Below are 23,448 nucleotides of genomic sequence, written 5' to 3'. Positions count from 1 at the left end.
AACTTAGAGGGAATTTAGCTTTTGGGAAAGAGGAGAGGTGAGGAAGGCAGACTTGTCCACCTCCCAACTATGGTTTGCAAAAGACACACCTTCTGCAATTCTTGTTGTTCATAGGTGTGGTTGGGTTTGTTATTTGTCATGTTCACTCCATCCACCTGCTCCTTTGTAATTTCTGCCTTCACAGATGTGCTCTGAAGCCCTCCGGTGCTTCTTACAGTGTGTGGAGTCCTGGGAGATGGACTATGTTTAAGGAGAGACTGATAAGGATCTTTCAGAGGGTACCTGACTCACGTTGAAGCCTTCAACTTCCAATCCAGTGTGCATAAGTGAAGCAATAAGTGCACAAATATAAATTACTAGCATTTGCACAGAGTGTCTGTCAAACAGATCTTGCAGCAAGTGATTTGTCTGTGCATTGCATTAACATGGTTAACTTTGCCTGAGTCCATCTACGGAACTCACTCAACCATTTAACTCACCTTTCCCGTGGTGGAGCTGTGGGGACACTAACCATGGGGGAGCAGCAACAAGGAGGTGTCTTCAACCAGCAAGGCTGTTAGCAAAGCATCTCTTTCTGGCTTAATGCATGATTTGTGACTTCTGTACCTGGGCCTTTCCTCTGCTGCCAGGTGCTTTCTGCACATTCTTTGGTTTTTGAGCAGCTCCACAACCTCAGCTGGCTTGTGAGGGGAGGGGGGAGAAAAGTGCTCCGTGTTTGTAAACTGAATGTGATAACAGGTTAAATTACTGCTTATAAACATGAGGATGTGTACTTAAATAAGCTTATAGCAGTCAAGTAGCAAATAAGCCTGTCCCACACATTTCGCTTCACCACCTAACTTTAGTGCTCTCCTGGATTTGACCAAAGACTTGAATAAACTCAAGTCTTCTGCCTATCACCAGCCCACTGGAATTACTCAGTCAATATCCTCTCCAGAAGCAGCAGCCTTATGCCAAAGTTTCTCATTTGTAGAATACCACTAGAACAAATGTTGTACAGTTCATTTTTACGAGCCAAATGTTTGGTAAATCCAACTATCGTGCGATAGGATGTGTGGTTTGTAGCAGGAGAGGAAAGAGAAAGAAAATTATATCCAGAGACACAAAAAGTCCTTGGAAATCACTAGAATTACCAGGTATTAACCTCTGTGTCCAGAAATATACAGCTGAACTGCAGGTTTTAGAACTGAGCATGTTGAAGGAAGTGTAGGGGGTTAATGAAACTGACTGGAAATCTTCCGTGTGCAGAATATAGCATAATTCTAGTAGCTTAAAGTCCTTCGTTCTTCTTAGTTCCTTTCTTGCCTTTGCCAAACGTTCTTCTGAAGACTGAATTGTTCTTCCCTTCCCTTCTTCCTCCCCTTTAATTCCTTTAGGTGGTTTCTTGTAACGCTGTGGGAGATTCCATTACGTTTATTGTCAGCATCTCCAGTTCTTCACCCACAGCTGCAGAAAGTCGGTTGTACAGCGTGAAACTGTCTCCGCTTCACTTGCAGGTAAAGCCTCTTAAGTGTTATTCTCTTTTTCCTTTTGTTACATCTCATCCCACAGCTCAGCTGAAAGGCCTGAAAGGTGGTGTCAGGTTTTCACTTCCTGTTTGCAAAAATGCATACAAGCTCATGTTAATTCTAGTAAAACATCTAATGTTACAGTTCTGTCTTCTGCTTTAGGAAGACTGTGGATAAATAAATAAATCTTTTAATAGACTGTCCCGATGCGTAGAACAGCAGTACCCTTTTTGACTGGTATTTAGTTTGCTTTCTTACACTGTTGCTTGGATGTATACAGACTCAAAAACTGGTATTTTTCCTTTGGCAAGCCTTAGTTTGTAGACTGACTTAAAATTTCCTTACAGGATATCAGAACGCACTCCAATAACTGTTTTCCTATCCGCAGCTTCACCTCTACGTGAAAGACAAAGGAGATGATGTGAAAGTGGAGTGGCTCCTCGTTAATGTCGACGAAACCAACTTTGAAATCCAGCCAATGGTGCAGGAGGTCAGTCAGTAAGTTTTATTTGTTGTAGTGAAAGTTCTAATGTAAGGGTGCAGTTCAGACTGGGAGAGGACTTAGATAAGCTCTGCCAAACCTTGCTGCTGCTCCCCTGGTAGTCACTGTGTCCCTCTGCTCAAGGAGTCAGAAAGCATCCCTCCAGTGCAAAACCCAATGCAGTGCATTAGATCAGCAGTAACAGTAGCTAGAGCTAAGATGTTGGATGATGCTGGAACAACTGAAGCAAAAATGCCTGTTCCTTTCTGCTGGATGCTTTTAGCAGTGGAATGGGGCAGTTGTTTATTGGCAATGGTTTATTAAGCTGCTTCAGTGAAACTTGCCATGGCTCATCCATCAAAATCCTGCATCTCTGAAATCAAAGAGCATCTCTCAAGATTACTGAAGCATTCAAGATAAATCTGTATTTGACAGACAAGTGACCTGGCAAATATTTTTGACCAAATTCGAAGGTATGAAAAATGTCTGTTACTAAAAGCCTTAACAGCACTTCTAATATAATGAAACAGTTGCAATTGTGTTCCCATCGAAGTCATTTACCCTGCCTTAAATTAATTAGTTTTGGAATCCAGTAGCCCTCATTCAGATGCACTCTGAAAAAACACGAATTTTTAAGGAAATAAGTTATTTAGAAATATACCAAGGCTTTCTCAATTGCACGTTATCTTAGTATATAAATTCTGGTTCGTTGTTGTTGTGCTTTTTTTTTTTTTTACTGGCACATTTCCTGAAAGAGTTTCTTTATGATTTGATACTGTATTCTGCCTCTGACCATTCACAATTATAAAAAGTAATAACACAAACATAGTTGCACTTACACATTTTGTACAACAGTGAGCGCACACTTGCTTTTTGTGAAGGTGGTTTTCTGACGGAAGGTCTTGCTAAAGACTAGGTTTTACAGCATCACAGAATGGTTGAGGTGGGAAGGGCCCTTCTAGGTCTATCTGGTCCAGCCCTGACTCCAGCAGGGACACCCAGAGCAGGGTGTGCAGGACCACCTCCAGGGGGCTTCTGAAATTCTCCATTGAGGAGACTCCATAGCCCCTGCAGGCAGCCTGTGCCAGAGCTCCGTCACCTTCACAATAAATAGTTTTTTTCCTCGTGTTTGTTTGGAACTGCCTGTTTCAGTTTGTGACTGTTGCCACTCATCTTATTGCTGGGCACTACTGAGAAGCATCTGGCCCCATCCTCTTGACAGCACGTTGATCAGGTCCCCTGAGTCTTCTCTTCTCCAGGCTGAACAGGCCCAGCTCCCTTAGCCTTTCCTTGTAGGAGAGATGCACCAGTTCCTTCATCATTTTAGTAGCCCTTTGCTGGACTCTCTCCAGTGTGTCTGTATCCCTCTTGTGCTGGGAAGCCTAGAACTGAAGCCAGTATTCCAGGTGAGGCTTCACCAGGGCAGAGTAGAGGAGAAGGATCACATCCCTTGGCCTGTTAGCAATGCTTTTGCTAATTCACCCCAGAATACCATTGCCCTTCTTGGTCTCAAGGGTTTATCACTGGCTCACGGTCAGCTTGTCCAGTGAGTCCTTCTCTGCAGAGAGCCTTCCCAGAAGCTCAGCCCTCAGTACTGGCTGCGATGGCAAAGCTGTTACTGAAGACCCATAGCTGAGTGACCTAGAATCATAAAAATTTATTACCATAGTTTTTGTACACAAAAATGTTAAGCTCATAACTAAAGACAGGCAAGTCTTTTGAAGTGTGTTTTAATACTTTAATTAAAATGCAATATAATTTTACTGTGCATGCAGCTGACCTGCACGTGTTGGAGTGGCGTGCTGATTGTCCACTTATTGAACAAGCAGTAAGCATTCACTGACACGTGCAAATGAGTCTGGCACTGTCTCAGGCCTTCAAAGTCTGTTTTTTGAGACACCAGGTGACAAAGCAGTTGTAACCTCCCATGCTTTGCCTGTGATTTTAAAATGAGCCTGCTAAGTTCTTACTACTTAAGGGCTTCTTTTTCACTTTGAAGTTTGTGTTAGCATTTGGGAAGTGGGGAGGTGACAGAGAGCTGTTTAATGGATAAAACAAGGAGCAACCTACCCCTTGGTAATTCCTTCAGCTCTTAAACTTTTAACATCAGCTTTTATGTCCTGGTTTGTAGTTCTTTTTTTCTCTTATGGAAGAGATATTTTAGGTACGAATTGAGATCTTTAATTGCTGATGGTTATCAGTGCAATAGGTGTGTCGTCAGTTGAACAAGGGAATATAATAACCTATTTTCTGATGATGAAAAACATCAGAAAATACCTGTCAATAGAAGCCCAGTGACAGCTGTTGCTGCTATTAGTAAACAACTAATACCAGTTTTGGTTGGTGGCAGAGTGAGGGTTGGCTGGAATTTTGCAAGTTGGCATCATTCTTCATCCAGCAGCATGTAGGTAAGGGCAGGGGAAGGAAGTCACCCCCAGAACAGTGAGAACAACCAACAATTTATCTGCTTATTTAAGTATGTCAGAAAACGTAAGTTACTGAAACAAGTATATTTTCAGTATTTTTAAAAGCAAAAATATTATTTGGAAGCTGCAGGAATGAATGCTGCAGGAATGAATGCTGCCTCTTTCTTTAGCAGTTGCATTGGGGACCACAGTGTGAACAAAGCAAAGTTGCTGTGGAATTAGCCAATATTGTTGCAGGTTTTCATCAGCAGCTGCTTATCATCAAGGGGTGGGTGCATGAGGAGGTGGTGCAGAAGGATTTTTGTATGCAGCATTCCTGGGATTCTTATGAAACGCTTGGGCTGTTTCTGTAACACTGGAGGAATTGGGAAAGGGGTGTTGCTCCAAATTGGTTTGACCTGCTGCGTGAGCTTCAAGCATCCCTGTAGGAGTGCAGAAATGACTCCATGTGCATTAAAAGAGGACTGAGGGTTGCAAGTGACAGAATCTGGTACTGGGCTCTCCATGCTGAGGGGTACGGCTCCAGCAGAGGAGAGTGATGCAGGATGTCCACTCGGCTGTGTTCACGGGGCTGTAGCTTGATACCTGAGCTGCTGCAGTCCTGTGGGTCTGCTTAAGCTGATGGGAATGCTGGAAGCTGATGCTGCACAGCCTAAGCATTATCAAGATAATCTGCAGGAATTAGGCCTTCAGTTCCCTGCCTGATTTTCCCGCTGGTACAAACTGTGTCCTTGTCACCAGCGTACCTTGTCTTCTGCAGCTGGGCCTGCTTTGTTGGCACTGCTTGCTGGAGGCCTACTCTCATCTGACAGCAGCATGTGGAGGGGTACTTTTTTTTTCTGCTTCCTGTATTTATTGCACTTGCCTAGATATTCAGTATCTGTAAATCGGTTCCCTTCATTTTAAAGTCTTGTTCTGTAACACTGAAGTCTCTCAGATGCGGTAACAGGTTAGGAAGGATGGATGAGTCCTCTGTCTTTCAAGTCAGGCTTTTTGTTAGAGAACAAACCTCATGGAGACTTCTCCTGGGCTGCCTCCACAGCAAAGGTAGCGCCAAACTGCCCTTTCTTGACATCTTCATTTGTAGATTCATTCCCATGTAGATAACTGAGCAGAGGAAAGCTTTCCAGCAGCGTGACACGAGGAGCATGGGGACGGGTTGAATGGTTCGTTCTCTTCAGATGCTTTACGGTCATTCCTGTGAAGCCACACAGAAGCAAGATCTGTGACAAGTCCTGATGTTCCAGAGAGGAAGTATGCAAGCAGGCAGCGTGTAATACAGACGGCCACAGGGTTTTTGAGTAGGCAAACACGAGTCAGTCCCTTGGAGTGGCATCACTGTCCATCCATTCCGTGCACTTCTCAGCAAGGCTGAAGATCTCCAAGAGATGCTATAATAACTCTTCAGCGCAGCAGAGGATTAGCACATTCTCAGCTGTCGCAGGCTGGCAGAACTCCCATTAAATCAGTGGAACAGTGCCTATCTGCTTATCTGGGGACCTGATCTGCTTTCTCAGCAGAGTGCAGAGCAGTTCATCAACTTTAAAACAGCACCACAAAGTGTTAGTGAAACACCTAGTTTTGTAGCTAAGAGCTCTGCCTTCCTAACTCAGAAGAATGGCATGCAGCTTTGTTAGTGTACGTTTCTAGCTTTTCTTTGGTGCTTAATGTAGAAATGTAAGTAATTATTTGCATGATCTCCTGGTACATTTTGTTGCTGGCAGCATAAACTGTCTCTCTCTGACAAAGGTAATCGGCAGTTGCTTTGGTAGTTTGGATATGCCAGGTTAATTTTTTTTTGCCTTAACTTGTACTCTTCTGAATTTTGAGCAGCATGATTGTTGGTTTCCTTTTAGGAACAGGGAGAAGGGACTTGTGCAATATCTGAAACGCTCAGAGATGTTTTGAAGAACCTCTTTAGCTCAGTTACTCCATCTGTAGTGTTGAGTACGAGGCCTACAGACATAAAGGAGGTTCAGGTAAGTCCTATTCCTACTTGGATCTTTTGAGAAGTTTCCTTCTTTGTAGTGTTCTTATTACCTGTTTATGACCCAGAAACCAGTACATTTGACACCACTCAGTGATCAGATACAACTGGAGCGCTTGCTTTAAAACAACACAGCCTTTGGCAGTGAAGGTTTTGTGATTATAACTCTCATGTGGCTATTTGTGGATGTTTCTCCACATCACATCTACTTCCTAATATTAATGTGACAGAAGTTAAGCATTTGCATATGCTCCATCCCTCTTGTTTTCCTTTTCACAGAATGTACAGAACACAAGCGCTATCCCTCAGGGCACCAGTCCGCCTAAACCTCCAAGGGCTCATGAACTGAAACTGCTGGTAAAGAACATCACAGTAAACCTCACCGATCACAGTGCTGCAGGTAATGTAGCCCGGAGGGTGCCACTTGTTTTCAAGTAGGATGTTGGGGTTTTTTTTTTTTTCTTTAATTCAGCTGAAATCATTAGGAAGTTCTAATTTACAGGCTTGGCTCAGAACAAGATGCACAAAATTGCTGTTCTCCCAGGAACAAGCTTAGTCATGCTTGTACAAAGCTGTGAATGTTTTGGTTTATTTAATTATTTAGACATCTTGATCTTCCCGTAAACAAATCCATAGTGTTTGAAAACAAATAGAAATGAGCATATTCCTAAAGTTCATCGTTTATTCTCTGGAGTTTGTTTGATTTTAGAAGTTATCACTTTGAGTGACATAACAAGTTGGATTGGGCTCAGAACCAGCTCTTTGTTGGCTGTTAGCAGTGGCATTGCTTTGGTTCAGTATTGCCATATTTTAACAGCTGTTTTTCTGTATTTGAGGGCAATTTTCTGATTTATCTATAACTCTCCTCCTTTATGTAAGCTCTCCTCAGAGGGTTTTGTTGTTGTTTTACCCCAGCGGAGTATCTCTGGGTAAGGGAAGGTATACCTCTTGCAGGTGGAGAATAAATCCAAAAGGAGCTCACGGCCTGGTGAAGTTGCACTGCTGGTTTAAGAAAGAAGCACCAAACCTGTCTGACAAGTGTTCAGACTTCTTCAAGTGCAAACTTGCTTGCATCATTGCTTGAGGCATGAGTGAGCATATTTTGGGTTGCGTCAGAGAAAATGCACATTTGAATCCCTATGACTTACGGTTGCTAGCAATTCCATAACAATCCTTCCAATGGAAGCTTCTAGCTGCTAAAATGGGCAAAGCACTGGTTTTGGATAAATATATTCTGCTTGCTTTACTCTTTTTCAGTTAAATGTAGTAAATTGCTACCCCAGACTGTTGGATAGTGCTGCTTTGCTCATCCTGACTGGAAGTATTTCCCCTAAAACTTTCTGCAGGCTGTTTATATTTATATCTATATATGTGTGTATGTATGCATATATGTATGTATTATAGCAGTTCTGGAAGTCTTGGCAGTGAGATGTTGTCTATAAATAGGACTCTGCTGGAAAATGTAGATTGCAGCTGGAAAACTCATTGAGAATTTATTGTTACTCTACAATTTCATAGTGCAAACGAAGGTTTTCAAAAGAGCTGCCATTAACAGCCATGAGATGAGATGCCTTTTATAAGCACAGGATGCATACAGCAGAGGGTTTGCCTTATGGGAAGCCCCTCTATCCCCTCCCTCAAAGTGTGAGGAAGGGGGAACTATCAATGTGCTCTTCTTTGGAAACCCAGATACAGAGATCCCGAAACCACCACTTGCAAAATTTTCTCCACCTCCTGTTAGAAATGCTTGTTCCCTAGCAACTCCTGGGGTGTGAATGATTTGGAACCGAGTATGAGAAATAAAGCCTCATAGTGGTGTTCAGTTGGTCACTGTAAATTCAGTGGAAATAGTGGCACAGCTGGGCAGATGCTGGCTTCTGGACAGAGCTTGCTGCCCTTTTTTTTTTTTTGTTCCCTTCCCTTTTCCTGGTCTTGTCTTGTACCAGTAATTAGCCATCTCATTGCAGCTCCAAGCCTCCCTTATGCTGTGCACTGTTGTAGGCTCACGTGCCAACACAGTGGGCCACAGGGGCAGGAGAGGGTTGTCTGTCCTGATCATTAAGCTCAAGCATGGGTTGGCAGTATAGTCTACAGAAGCCTAGGCTTTCCTATGAGTCCAACTGGTGAACAACCAGCAGCAGAACTGGGCTCTGCTCCTGGGCTGCGCCCATTTTTGTTTGTTTCCTCAAGTTGTGCATGTGATCACAGGTAGTCTTGGACTGGTGCTGTGCGGCTCACAGCTTGTTAGCTAGGGCAAAAGAGATTCCTGCTGTTAAAGAAAGAATTGTTAGCTGTGAGCACCAGAGGAAGAGCTGTTGGAATGCCACATTGAAGTGTCAGTCCCCAGGTGGCTCCAATGCAGCGGTGTATGCACATTTTAACAGGGCCTGTGGGGACATATGGCTGCTTTGACGGCAAACCGCCTGGGCTTGATTAACTCAGGCTCAACGCATTGGGAAAGCAGCTAAACTGCTTACTGCAGGGTTAGCTTGGATCCCCATAAGCTGTGTGTCCATAGTGCTTTGTCTCCTCTGATAACCTTGCCAGGCCCAAGCTGCTTCTGTGCCTGAGATAGGGCTCCTTCTCAGCCCACATACACCACCAGAGGACAACTGAGAGTCAGTGATAACAAATATAAGCCTGAATTCTTCTGGAGAGCTGGAGGCAGCATGTCTGTTGTTGGCTGTGCACAAAGTCAGCAGTGAAGTTTTTGCTGCTGTCCTTGCTGTTTTAGAGCCCCAAGACTGAAATGATTTCCATTGCTGTGGAAGAAATAGACAATAGATTGTTTTCAGAGTGACATGTTGTGCGATTTGCATTTGGAGTAGTGATATAATTATTATGCCAATTAGTCACAAATGGAGGGGAGAAATTTATTCTACGGGTGGGGGAGGAAGTGTTTCTAAATGGTCTATTCAAAAGAGCAATACAAAAGGAAAGAAGTTCTTCACTTTCATTTGAATAAGTGTGTCTCCCTGTGATGGAATATTAACAACTTTCTTTTTGTTGTTCCTACAGGCAGCACAAACCTTGTGTGCGTAGCTCAGCTGAATGACCCTATGCAGAAGTTTTCCAGCTCTGTAGCCAAAAATGCTGCAAATCCCTTTTGGAAGGAAGAGTTTGTCTTGTGAGTAACTCACCTACTGAGAATGTTTTGTAGTAAAGCATCTTCTTTCTTTTTTTAACCAGCACTATGTGAGATTTCAGCAGAAGAACGATGTTTTGAAACAGTCTGTTAGGTGGCCTCAGAAAAATCTGAAGCTGGTGGAGACTTCAGGGTATCTAATTACCCTTTGCGTGGATACGAGATCAGATAGGCCTCTAGATCTTCCCTGACAGATATCTGACTTCAGTTCACGACAGCAGTAACAGGCATAATAAATGATCATGTACTTTAATTCAGTGCCAAAAATTGTTGGCGAGGTTTTGAAGTCACTTTACCCTGAAAACTGCGTTTGAAAAAGTCTGATGTCTAACCCTTCCTTCCCCCATGTGGGAAGTGTGAATGTGCAACCGTGTTGACCATCTAAAAGAACGACGGCTATTGTAAAAAGCACAGTGTAAAACTAAATAGATTTTTCTTTTCTGTAAAACAAAAATGGGAATTTGGGGCAACCTGCACAGTACTGTGTGCTTTTTACAGCTTCTGTAAATAAGGTCAGAAATGAGCTGTTCTAGAACTGTTTTCATTTTCCACTTCCTCGTGGCAGAGCAGAAAACATCAGGTGGGTTCTGTGTTGTATGAGGAAGGAATAGGGGGAGCTACTAATGGTGTGGTCAGACGTGCATTTCTCAACTGACTTTTGATGCGCACACAGGCAGAAGCAGCTTCCCAGGGAGATGGGGCAGTGCTGCTGCCGTGCAACATGCTGCAGGTGCTGCATTTTTTTTCCTGCTACTGGCCTAGTAATATGAGAGGCACTCGGTATGTCGTGGTTCTCGATGTAGCTTTCCAGTCCCATCTCAGTTCCATTCATAGAATCATCTAGGTTGGAAAAAACCTTCAAGATCATCAAGACAAAGTCCATCTGTTTTTTGTGACATTTTTCTTCACTGTCTAGTCACAGCCTGGCATCCACTTCTTCTCTTTGTAAAGCAGAAGCTCGGCTTGCAAGAAACCAAGTGAGTGTGCAGACCTGCGCCTGTCAGCACCGAGTGCTGCCTTCTTTGAAGAGTGGTGCGTGTGCTTCTGTGTGTTTCTCCTCAGCTCCAAGGGGCAGGGAGTGTGCAGTGCACAAATCTTCTCCTGCCTCCCCATCGCATTCGGCTGGTCTGTGCCCACGTGTTCTATAGGATCATGCTTCACAGAAGCAGGAGTATTGAGAGAAGAAGCAACAGGGCTTGCTTGATGTAAATTTCATCAGAAGCTGGACAGGATGTGGAGAACACTGGACCTCTCAGTGTGTGTGGGGATGGACATGAGAAGTGACCATAGTCAGCACAGAAAAAATGATGATGTAGAACAACACCGAAAAGTCCTATCTTTCTCTGCAGTCTGATGGAGAAATACGCTCTGTGTCTCATCCTGCTGGCAACTGGACAACCAGCTAGAAAACTCTCCTCCTTGAGACATGAATGGCTCAAAACATTTTGTCTTTTCAAGTCTGGTTTTAGTTGGAGAGGCTCCAGCTTTTGTGGGAAGCCACAGAGCAGGCAGCATTCTTATGTGACGGCACACTGTGTTGCCATTGCAGCTTAGGAATTAAAGTGATGTGATTTCTTCTGTGCAGCAAGAGAAGCGGTGCACTTCTGTAGCAACTTTCTTTTCTGGAACACCTCAAAATACTTCACCCCTTGCGTACATGAACCACTTCAGCCATCTATTGGTGGAGCAGCACCAATGCTGTTGCAGAACAGACATGTACCCAGCTCTTTTGGACAGGAAGTTTACAAGAATAAGCCCCTTTCGAACTGAAAATGCAGAAGGAGGGTAGGCAGGATGTGATTAAGTGGACTGGAATTTGGCCTAGACACCAGGGATAATGCTGGGTTTTCCACTGCGTTGGCTGTTATTTGGAAGTGCATGAGGTGAGCTTGGGAACTTTGAAAGACAAGTGGTCAGGATTTGTCTGCACACTTTCTTTCAAGTTCATTCCCTCCTGCCTTTTTTAAAATTAAAAAAAGAAAATATCTGCCACTCTGAAGTGCAGTGTACTGGCTGCTCTGTCGGGCTTTGCTTTAACTTCACATGACCAATACACAGCCTCAAGGGGCATGCTCACAGGCTTTGGAGGTGCAAGATGGGGAATGATAATGGCAGAGCAAAGGTTTAAACTTGCTGCAGAGATAATGTCCCAGAGTATCTGATGGAAGTGGAGCATCTGCAGCCAAGATAACGCCATCCTGAAGAGGATACATGGAAAAATGCACAAGTTGAACTGGAAGATTCCTCAGTAGATACCCAGCTTACTTCACTGGAGAGAAGGTCTTGTACCTCTTGTCTGGTACATCTTACAGACTACTACAAATGCCAGTAATTCTGCTAATAGTGCACATAAGTTTGTCACAGAGAAACTAGGTCTTATTTTGCAGCATCCTCGGGCCTTATTTTGAAAATGTCATACTGACCCTTCTGATTTGAGCCTGTAACTGTTTGCATGCTTCTCTCCTGCCTTACAGGGCTCTCTCCTGCTTGGACAGGACACTGAGCAGCTCTGAATAGGCAGTCGACTGGACCTGTTCCAGCATCTTAACTTAAAAATTTCGACAATGTTCACTGTTGATCCTGCCCGGGAAGAAATGGCTTCTTAGCGCTGCTGTTAACAGTCAGACTAGGGACCAACATCACCCTGAAAGGCAGTGTTTGCAAACTGCTGGGGAGAAGAAAAGCCTCTGAAATGGGAGCTGGGGGAGAGCCAAACCATGGTTTTCTGGCTGAGATTCCTCTAGTCGCTCTCACAGGGCAAAAAGAAGCCACTCACCCTGGCAGATCGGCCACATGGGGCTGTGCTCTGTGTGGGATGAGGGAAACAGTGGGACTGGGAGCCAGAGCACAGGGCAGGGAAAACCCACATGGGAATGAAAACCCACCTGCATGCGGAGACCTAACACACTTTCATTTATCTTACAGTGAACTAAGTGCCAAATCAAAAACACTGCTACTGCAAATAGTAGAAGATGGGAAGTTGGATAGTAAGTATTTAAACTGAAATATTTGGCATGACCACCTCACGAATATTGCTAGATGTTGACGTAAGTCCTCTTTCAGTTCTGCAGTATAGCCACATAAGAACACATTCAGTTCCCAAACCTGTTAAGTTTAGCTGTCTGATGCTGCTTCATCCTGGTTGTCCCATCGGGTGCATCTTCAGAACAGCCCTGCAAGGGAGAACAGCAGAAGATCAGCTGAAAATAGCCAGCCAAATGTATATGAAACAGACAGTTTGGGGAAAAATGCATAAGCTCAGTTTGTCTTTTAAAACTCTGTAAGTCTGTCCTCAAATTTAGCTCCTGGAGTTGAAATCCATAGAAAACCGAAGTTCTTGAGTGATAGTGGTTTTGTTCACCTGGTTCATCTGCTGCCTGTGTACTTTGTTACTTCTACCAGTAAGCCTGGACAAAAGAGAAATATGCTGTTATAGTCTCTGACCTCCTCAAAGTTAAGGTTACAAAGAAACCTTAAGTCAGCCTTTCCTTTGGGGGCTGTCAACAGCTGTGGAGAACTCTTTTGGCCTTTTAAACTTCTAACAAATTATGTGAGTACCGTTGGTTTCAAGTTATGCTTTCCCTGTCTTTGAGGGGAGTCGTGTTTTTTAATCCTAAACCCTTCCTTTCCAAGCCCCATAGGCTGCCTAGCAATTACCAGCTATAAAGCCACTTAATTCTGGTTACATCAGATTAAATATAAAACATGGGGAATATAATATTTTTAATAGTTGATTCTGTTGCAGTTTGCAATTAGCCTTCAGTGGCAAAGAAAATCCCACCACTGAACTATTGCATTTTGGTTATTTGGAGATTTATTGCCTCGCTGGTGTGAGGATAACAGATAGGCAGGTTTTCAGGTCAAGGAGCACGCTGAGCTGTTTGCATGAGCTTTGCAAACTTGCTCCAAATACTTCACTACCTGACTTTTATTGAAGTGATGCCACGACTTCATAAATCATGGTCTGATTTTTGGGTGGTCCTGTGTGAAGCTATAATTTGCACTCAGTGATCCTTATGGGCCCCTTCCAGCTTGGGATATTCTATGATTCTATAAAATTCTTCTTATCTGTGCTGCTTATCCTTTTGCTGATGAGAGAGTTTTGCTTTAGCTGGAAATAGTAACTTTATTTCACCTCTTGGTTCCATTTGCTTTTTCCTCCTTATGCCACATTTCAGGTATAAAACAATCAGAAAACAAAAGTTCCATGATTGTATGAAGGATTAGAAAGTCAAATATAGGCAAATACTAAAAAAAAAAAAATTCTCCAGGGATACTGCTTTTCTATCTAAGAAAAAAAGAGGAGAGACATATGAGACCTATGTACAGTCAGCAAATGCATATTGTTTCTTACATGAAATCTGTTCCTGTTAATTCTCAATCACCTTTCATAATGGGTATTTCAAACAATACCAGCAGCATTCCACATCCTACTAAGAGTGTAATTATCAGCCTGGTTTAAACGAAAGAAGTCTCTGTGGATTGCACCGATGGTCATCTTTCTCCTCCCCTGCCACTGTCTTAGCTGTTCTCCCAAAGATTTAAATGGAAAACTCAAAGTAGAATCGCATTAGTGAGGGGAGAGCTGAGTAATGTGAATATAATGTAGAACTCTATTTGCCTTTGTATTTTGCAGAACACTGGGATTTAATCCCTGAAATCCTGAGTGATTTTGCTAGTAGTGTGCTCCAATCTAATGTAGCTTACATTAGACATTAGGTAATGGGAGGAACAAGAGAACTGCTCAGCTTGCACTGAAGATCAAATAAAGAAGGAATATTCTTAATGATGCTCCAATTTACCAGGAACCCAGGGAGTGTTCTCTGAAAAGAAAGACATGAGTAACCAATTAAGGAGATAGTACAGAAATGTAGTTGTAATATTTCTAGGTGTTTTCTTTTCCTCTAAGCATTTGGCATATATAGGGGAAAAAATGGCTGGAAATAGTGGCAAGTAAGGAAGGCATCTCCATTCTTTCCTGTTGCTCAGTATTTAGGCTAGGCTGAGGAATAGTTGTAAAAAGGAAAGAAGGCTCTGACCACTGCCATGTTTCTGCCCTTGTGCCCCGTGGTGTATAACCAGGTATCGTAATTAGCTGCTGTAGTTCTTTCGTTTCCTTTCCTGTTCTCTCAGCCTTTTTATTTCTTCTAGGTTCTTCATCCGCAAGGGCAACTATACCTCTAGACTTGTTCAGGAAGCAACCTTCTGGCCACCAAAGCTTTGCACTGAGCAGCAGGGCCAGTGACGGCAGCCCAGGGCTGAGGCCTGGGCGAGGATCCATTACTGCAGAGGTATGGCATAGGGATGTTTTTATGGTGGATCCTTTGGTTCTGGACATCCTTGTGAGTGCTCATCTGTGAGTTCACAGTGCAATGTGTGGCCAAGTTTCCGTATCACATTCATAATTTATGATAGCGCATCATGCTGTATTTATGTGTATCAAAAGCATTAGCTGGCCCTTGAATGTTAATAAAAATTTTGAAGGAGCACTAGTTAGAAATATTAACAACTTTGAAATATTTTTTTGTCTTCCTAGTTCTTGTTTATTGAACCGAGCGAGTTAAAGACTTGGCAAGCTTCTTCTCCAGTGCCAAGCACTAAGGTAGAAAAGGATCGAACTGTGATGCCCTGTGGGACTGTGGTCACTACTGTAACTGCTGTGAAAACCAAGCCTCGACTAGAAGGGAGGTCATCCCCATTGAGCACAGGTGAGGAAGTCTGGTTCGTTCTGTGTTCACCATTAGGATTGTCTTGGGGGGGGGGGGGGGGGGGGGGGCGGTAAGAGAAAGCTGGTGGACGGATGAACAGGGATGGATGGAGAGGCATCATCCAGACTTCTCTGAGGCATTGGTGGTGGTGGTTTTCTTGGGTTCTTCAAAATCAGGTTTTTAATCTTCATGAAACCTTGTTGCTACAAGGGGAATGGTTAATGCTTCTTTTTGTATGCATATTTAAATTTCATGCTGGAGTGCCAGTGCAGAACAGCTTGGTTTGAGTGGGTGTTTTTCCACATGACAGAAGTATCAGACACGAGTGCTTGCTGATGGCAGTCTTGTGCTGTGCCTTCTAACCTCAGTGTGTATTATAATCTCAGATGAGGATGGGTGTCATCCTGTGGGAATCTTTTCAGCATACCTTTCTGGAGTAGACTGATTCCTCTTGGGATAAGTATGAGAGTAAAACCTCTACACAGTCTTTGTGTGCAGTCTCACAAAGAGCTGCATTCTTTTAAGCTGTCAATGCAGATCTTTTACTGAAGCATATATTGTCTAATGTATTGCAGAAGATGTTTAAAAATAACGACTTCCTGTCGTTATTTTTTGCAGATCTTTTGGGGTCACATAACCATAGAGAGCACACCCTGAGAATTTCTATAAAACAACTTTCTTGAATGTTTATGATCTGTACGACCTTTTAAATTGATACAACAAATTCTTGTTATTTTCATAGTAAGTGTCTTAAAGAGTTCAAATAACAAAGAAGCTTCATTTTCAGGTTCTCCTGTGAAAACTCCAGTCAAAGTCAAAGTGATTGAAAAGGATTTTTCTGTTCAAGCTCTCCATTCTCACGGTGCTCCAGTCAGCAAAACTTTATCATCTTCAGATACAGGTAATAGAACCTTTTGAAGCTTCTAATCATCTCTCTAGACTGCACATGGGATTAATGTAACCCTGCTAAAATAGCAACAAACCCACTACTGGCTACTGACTTTCAACAGGCACTGAGATGTTTGTGTTAGTGCAAGCACTGTGGTTAGGGGTATAGCAGTCTTGCAATAGAAGTCTGTTTTTAACTGGTGATTTAAATCACTAATTTTGAAAAAGCAACAATGAGCTGTGGTTTGGAAAGGGGAGGTGACTGCAGAGAAGCCAGGCTCGACTTTCCTCTTGCTTCTGAATGAAAAACTCCTCCCTTACAAAGGCATGAGGTACGCTGCACAAAGTGAAAACTGTCCGAAATTTAACCTTAAGGCCATTATGAAATTTCCTGTCTGAAGAAAAGGCATGAAGCTGCCTTTAGGTAAGGCAGACTGAATTCTCTTCCTAGCCCTGCCACTGTTATTCTGCTGCTGTTTTGTTTTTATGCTGATGCAAATACATAATCTGGCTGAGCCTGTTTGTCTCCTTTCCCAAGTCACCTGGCGTACAGTTGAAGAGCCTTCAGAGCCCCAGGTAGCTTCAATAACACCTTAAATTACAAATTCACTTGGACTGAATTAAACTTGGTTTTGACTTAGTGGAATTTTACCTTTTTGAGGTGCAGCTCTGAATCTTCAGTGCATTTTTCAGTCCTTTGTGGCTTCACCATTCGTTCTTTAGATCTGTAGGCAGCAATGATGAAAGATGTGTTGTGGTATAGCTGCAGATGGCGCATGATGTGGAGTTCTGTTTGCTTTGTACAGATTTGGGTGCACATGGGGCAATCTGGAGATGACCTAGAGTGCTCCTGGAACAGTCAGAAGGCTTGCTGAGAGACAGAGATTTGTTGGCCAAGAGGCAAAAATCTGGGCAAGAGTGTGAATCAATAACCGTGAATACCTTTAAATAACTCTTGACTTCCTCCAGCGGTAGACCAATGATACCATGAAGCAGGGTACTATTACTATTACTGAGCCAATTTGGAAAGTCCTAAGCTTCTGAGTTTTCCATCATAACTGGTTCTGATATCGAAAATGCAAAGCACTTACTGGAAAACTTGTCTGAGTAAAGCTCAGAGCACACTGAGATGGACAATCTTTTCCCTTCTATGGGAGTGCAGGGGAATTCCTGTAAAATGTTAATACACTATTGCAGGAAGAATTACTCATTAGAACAAAACCTTGAGGCAAATGAAAGAAATGCAAAGAAGCATTGGTGGTAGTTATTGCAGACACCATGCCAAACTAGCTACAAGCTCTGTGGAAAAGATCCTGTGGCCTTTCCGTGGTTCTAAATAATGGCAACAGTAAAAATTAGCAAGTGCCACTGATATGCGGTGCTGGCCACTTGGGAGTTCCTGGAGGCCTTGCAGTGGTTCTGAAGATGGAAAAGGGGGGTTTGTTATGAGTATGCATGTGTGTGGGAGTGCATACCACTTGTGCATATGTACTGCTCAGTTTAATTCATGTTATTCCTGATTGTATTCCTTTGTTGTTAAATCTCTTATTGAAGAGCCCACCTTCAGCAATTAAATCTGTGAATATTTTTGTTTGCTTTATTAACTTTATTAGATTTGTTTTTCTAAACTTAATGAAATTAATTATTGTGTACTTGCTGTGCCAGAATTTACCACAGTGTAGCAATGTACTGAAGTAATTGGCTGCTTGGTCTGGGTTTCCAAAGTATTGTGAGTGTGAAGGGCATGGGTTTGTAAGTGCAACTTCTCTACCGTTTCTTTGTAGGATGGATACTGTACACCAGATTGAGAAGAATGGAAAGACAAGACCCAGTAGCTTGGTGGTGGATTGGAAAATATTACACATGGTGTTAACATCATTCCTTCTAACTTCTTTAAATTTAAAATTAAGAACAAGCTCTGCCTCTCTTTGCTTTTTCTGTTCTTTTTCTTCACTCTGAAATAATGCTTTCTTTTCAGAGCTGCTGATACTGAATGGCAGTGATCCTGTTGCAGAAGCAGCCATTCGACAGTTAAGTGAGTCTGCCAAGCAGAAGCTGAAGTCTCCCAGAAAGAAAAGCACCATTATCATATCAGGGGTGTCGAAGGTAGAGCAGAAAACAACAGGCTTATTTCTTAGTACTGCAAAGTCTTTGCTCCACTAAGCATGATGTGAATGTGCATTCTGTAGACTCCTGCTCATTAGTCTCTGCAGGACCTGGGTTTGCCTGTTTCAATAACTGTTTCAAGTTGAACCAAATCAGGGTGGGCTTGTTGGAGAGCGGGTTATTTTTCTTATACTTAGATTGGAAAGCCTAACTAAAAATGCATGGTGTCCTTGGCCAGGAGTGGGATGATTAGGCATTTGGGAAAACTAGCCTAGGTAAGGACACTCTGTTTTTGCTGATGGAGGGAACATGCACACAAATAATATCAGTGATTTTTCTACATGTCAAAGTTGCTTAAACAAAACCCTCTGGAAAAGCCCTCCCTCTGGGCTTTATTCTAGAGGAAGGGAAACAGAAGACTGCTCCTCACTTGGCATACAGCATTATTCCAGGTTTTCATTATCCATAGCCTCCATATGACTCGTGGTCCCTGCCTGCAGTCCTTTCCCTGCAGGCTGCTCTGGACGTTTGCTGTGGTCTTGCTGTTCTGTACAGGTTTCCCGATGAGCTCTGAGAGAAAGTTGAGCCATTGAGCCTTGTCCTTGCTGTGGTGTGTAATGCTTAAGTATTAAATACTAGTACTTAAGCATTTTTTTTCCAGTCACTTGGCTTTAACAGGACAATTAGATGGTGACGGTCAGTTCTTATTAGAACTAGGTTATATGCTCCTCTCCTTTAGTGGAGCTTAGGGAGGCTCGTGATGGTTTTCTGATAGCCCTGAGCAGCGCAAATAAAAGTGTAAAGAGAAGAAAAAAACCATACTTTTTGCAGGAAAGCTTGTTTTGGTTTTGTTTCTGGGTTTGTTTGTTTTTTTTTTTTTCTTCCTCCCAGCAGAGTGATTGGTGTTAGCATTGTCTCTTTTTTATTTTTTATTTTTTTTGCCCCGGGCAGACCTCTTTATCTCAGGACAGTGAAGCTGCACTGATGATGGACTACGCTGCAGCCATGGACAGTTCCTGCAAAGAAGCAGATCCACCACCTGCTGGAGAGGAAGTGATTGCAAAAGTCACTTCTGATGAAAAACTATTGTCAGGCGCTTCAGAAACAGTGCCTGATACTGACCCACAGCAGAGTGCCCATACGGCTTGGGCTTTAGAGAATGGCAGCCAGCAGTGGGACTCCAACACTCTCTTAGACCAGAGCTGTGAAGAAATGTCTGGGAGCTCATTAAGTGTTTCAGAAACCGGGAGCGTGAAAAAGTCTAAAGGTACATGATCCTTACCTCTTCTTTGGGAAATAACTGTGGTCTATACATCATTGGCAGTGTCATGCAACAGTGTATAGTAGTTTATCCTCTGGTACTGATTTTTCCCCTTCAACTCTGTGTAACTGTGGTGGTGGTGGTGGAAACTGTCTTGCTAGAAGCCACAAAGAGTGCGGTTCTCTGGCTCTCAGAGACGTGGCTGGCTCTTTTACACTCTTCTCCATCAGTAAATGGAAGGACTCACCCTTAGAAGTTAAAAGGCAGATCATTAAGCCCAACTCATATCTGGGAGGGTAAAGCAAATGAAGGATCAGATCATTTTGCTTATGTAGTTACACACCTGGATAGCCTCAGTTCGAAAATGCCTTAGGATTCGTTGTGTTTCCTTTATAAACCCAGTAACCTCTGAGACTGGTGTGCTGGTTTGTGGCTGCGATGTGGCTGTTAGGAAGTCTGGAAGAAGATCCAGTGCAGTAGTCACCCACCTGTGCCCTGAACAGGTGGTACACCAGTTACATGGGATGCGTGTTGAAGTTGGAAAAGTTGTATTTCTCAGCCATCTCCATCCCTCTTTTACTTTATTCTTTTCTGTGCTTTTCTTACCCAGAGACTTCTATACTTACTCAGAGACAGCATAAAGTGGTATACTACAAAACCGTAGTACAGTACTAGACTACTGTGAGGCTGCCCAGGGAGGTGGTGGAGTCACCATCCCTGGAGGCGTTCAAGAGCCGTGTGGATGTGGCACTGAGGGACGTGGGCAGTGGGCACGGTGGGGGTGGGCTGGTGGTTGGACTGGGTGATCGTAGAAGTCTTTTCCAACCTCAGTGATTCTGTGATTCTAATGCACCTCACATAGCTATACACGAGGCCTCTTTACCAAGGCTTGATGTCTTCTGGTCTTTTCACAGCACTGTTGTTCCATCTGATAGTTCAGGATGGCACAGCAACCAACGGTTTGGCCTAGATGGTCAGGCATTAGACAGTTTGGAATGGATTTAGGTGACTAAGCGCTAAGTGATTTGACTTGTTTGGAGCCTGGAGAAGTTTAGGAAGCTCTGTGAGATTCTGCAAAACCGCTGGACTCTTTAATGTTTTACTCTAAAGCAAGCAAGTGGAAGTTTGTAGGTGAACTGTTGTTTACTTTTGCTTTTCCATGTGCAGTGCGTTGCAGAGAGGTCAGCTTTCTGAAAGTTCTCTTTGCGCAGTGTGGGGCAGGACTGCTAGCAAGGACAAATTGTCTCTAATGTTGAGACAGTTGTCTCAGCTTTAAAAATGTTTTCTAAAACTGTCTAAAATCCCTTATACACAGATCTCTCTGGAAGTCTTGAACCTCTGCTCATAGCTAAGTTCAATGGAGTGAGATAGGAAAATGTTTCTACCTTCTTTCCCTTGGTTAGCATTGAATACTTCAATTTATTTTTTTGCCAAAAATAATTCCCTTTCCCTTTTAAAAACAAGAACAGCAACAACAACAAAAAAAACCACCCTTCTGCTTTAAAAAGCTTCCTGAATGGTATGAATGTTTTAAAGTTAGCATTGTCTTTCACTATAATTTCTACTCTTGAATACCTTTTGTTTTTCACTTTTCTGACCTCCTGTTTCTTACCCGTTCCCTTTTATACACTTAAGAGGACCACTGTGCCAACCAGAATTAATTACCTACACAGTAAGTTGCTTTTGTCTTATCTTTTAAAGAAAACGTAGCTTTACAATGGTGCACTCATTGTAAAAAATCAGAGCAAAATGTAGTTTGGCACCTGTTTTCTTCCCTCATCCATTTCTTTCCTCCTCCAAACTGCCTTCCTGTGCTCAGACGCCTTAGCAGCTTTGTCTGCCCAGACAAATCATTCCACTGGTGGATGTGCTGTCCAAGAGGGTCATGCAGAACAGGCTTCAAGGAAGGCTTGGAGGGGTGCTGTGTGCTCCTGCTCTCTCTCCATCATGCCCATTCCTGTTGTATCTGATTATCAGTTGAACATCTGCTCATGCAAACCCATGTGTGACCTCATAACTGGATATGCATACACAGAATACTTATTTTAAAAACTGCTGCTTACAGTTGTCTAGATTTCCTTTCTAGCTGAACTCTTAGAGCTGCAAGTACTTCACAGACACCTTGCTTAAAAACTGCTTTGGAGTTAGGAAGGAATGGAAAGAAGCAGTCTCTATTCACGTCCTTGTAGATGTGGAAATAAATCTTCCTTCAATAAAAAAAAAGAGATTCAGAAGTGACCCTAGCCTCACCAGCCTGTTATAACAGCCTGAGCTGGCCCTCAGGAGCCTGTGAAGACCAGCCAGTCTGTACAGCATTCTTCAGGCGCTCTCTGCTTATCTCCTGGTGTTGGGGGCAGAGTTTGGCACGTGGATCCTGTTGAACTCGAGAAGTAAGCCTACAAACAGCACAAGCATCGCCGAGCTTGTGATTTGCCCTATAGCCTGCCTTCCTAGCTGGGGTGCATGCCTCCACAGAGCTGGAGCCACTGTCAGGCAGCATGCACCCACCTGGCTGGAGACTGATGGGTAGCAGTGGGGATGTGACAAGCTTCCAGCTACCGGTGATCTTGGTACCTCTGAAAACACAAGGAACTTTCACCTTGGGGGATGCGGCTTTTGATGATGCTGTGCTCTTCTCAGGGAGGTACAGCCTGCATTTTTTTTTCAGCTGCAACAAGTTGTCCCAGGCCACCAGCACAAGTTTTGCATTATTCTTGGCTTGGTTCTGTTCCCCTGGATGGCAAATCAGTCTGAATGGATAGGACAAAATAACTGTTTACAGATAAGCTCCTTTGTCCTGCTCTTCCCGTTGGCACGGCTTCAGCTGCAGCTGCCAACGCTGCTGGGCAAAGCAGCTGAGGGCTAAAACAAAAGCCACACAGCAGCAGTGCCTCAGCAACCCCCCCAGCCTCTGCATATTAACAACTGTCAGTATCAGGGGGCAAAACACTGTTTCTTTTATGCTGTTGACAACAGCTTGAAGTGGTTCTGCCTTGCCAAAATGATCAGTCAGAGCGTGATGGGAGAGCAGACAAGATTCAGGTCTGTGCGTTCCAGTTGCTTTCAGCTGACTCCTGCATCAATCCCATTGTGCCTGATGCGCCACGTCTTGGCCACAGCAAGACAAAATGCGCTAGAATATCTTCCCAGATGCTGAGTGCTCAGTCCTTAAAATAAAGAAGTAATAATGCTGAGCAGATGTTTGTAACTGTTCCGGTCTGAGCAGAGCAGCTTCTGGCTGCATGAAACAGGGCTGTCCTGAATTGCCTATTCTGCAGCTGTTGCTGTGCAAAATGACACGCAGCCTGTGCTCAGTCCTTAGATGACAGTGACGTAATCCTTACTGTTGCACAGTCACATGCAAGAATTAGTCTGCGTGTTGCTTTTTGTGTCCATTTACAATGGGAAGAAAAGCTGAGTCGAGACTGTGCAGTGACAGGATCTACTAGTTAAACAGAGGAAGAGTAAGGAAAGCTGATGGTTGTGTGAAAACAAGTTGTGGAAGGTTAGCCAGGAAGACAACTGTCCTCATGTACCTGTCTGACTGCCAGAAGGCTCCCTCTGCTGGCTTGCTTGGGTCCTCCTTCGTTCAAACTGGCTAGTGTCACTGCGACAGCAGCATTGCCCAGTTCTGCACTGAGTTCATGCTACTTTGACATTGGGCTGTTGTACCAAGAGCAGGCAGCGTTCCTTGTGCCTCAGGAACACAGAGTGCACGGGAGAAGGGAAGGTGGGAGCTGGTAGAATGCTGGCTGCAAAACCAACCAGGACTTGCAGAGGGGGAAGACTATTGGCATCTTGTGTTGCCAACATGAGTCCACGGTGAGGAGATATTATGCAGCCAAGGCAATGGCAGCTAGGTTTGACATGGAATCAAGAGGAAGGGTATGAAAAAATAAAGGAATCTGGAATAATTTGCCACAGAAGGGACTTGGGCA

The 23,448-nt window shown here is 43.5% G+C and overlaps 1 protein-coding gene across 5 annotated transcripts in view; it reads left to right on the top strand.

Annotated features, from left to right (window-relative positions):
* Window positions 1-23,448, top strand: part of C2CD2 (C2 calcium dependent domain containing 2) — a 45,156-nt gene that overhangs the window by 16,400 nt on the left and 5,308 nt on the right. For 2 of the 5 annotated variants that reach the window (XM_046905857.1, XM_025145501.3), the window contains 12 exons: window positions 185-278; window positions 1,377-1,496; window positions 1,897-1,998; window positions 6,272-6,394; window positions 6,682-6,802; window positions 9,421-9,529; window positions 12,473-12,534; window positions 14,699-14,838; window positions 15,084-15,255; window positions 16,043-16,156; window positions 18,122-18,249; window positions 19,201-19,516. In XM_046905857.1, the coding sequence (XP_046761813.1) occupies window positions 243-278; window positions 1,377-1,496; window positions 1,897-1,998; window positions 6,272-6,394; window positions 6,682-6,802; window positions 9,421-9,529; window positions 12,473-12,534; window positions 14,699-14,838; window positions 15,084-15,255; window positions 16,043-16,156; window positions 18,122-18,249; window positions 19,201-19,516 (1,543 nt within the window). In that variant the 5' untranslated portion in view covers window positions 185-242. Of the gene's footprint in view, window positions 1-184; window positions 279-1,376; window positions 1,497-1,896; window positions 1,999-6,271; window positions 6,395-6,681; window positions 6,803-9,420; window positions 9,530-12,472; window positions 12,535-14,698; window positions 14,839-15,083; window positions 15,256-16,042; window positions 16,157-18,121; window positions 18,250-19,200; window positions 19,517-21,145; window positions 21,183-23,448 lie in introns of all 5 variants that reach the window. The other 3 variants (XM_004934572.5, XM_416741.8, XM_015301138.4) reach the window with 2 other exon arrangements.

Source organism: Gallus gallus, chromosome 1 (genome assembly GCF_016699485.2).
Source record: "Gallus gallus isolate bGalGal1 chromosome 1, bGalGal1.mat.broiler.GRCg7b, whole genome shotgun sequence".
Lineage (NCBI taxonomy): Eukaryota > Metazoa > Chordata > Aves > Galliformes > Phasianidae > Gallus > Gallus gallus.
Note: the sequence above shows the minus strand (reverse complement) of the source record. Positions and strands in the feature narration are given on the sequence as shown.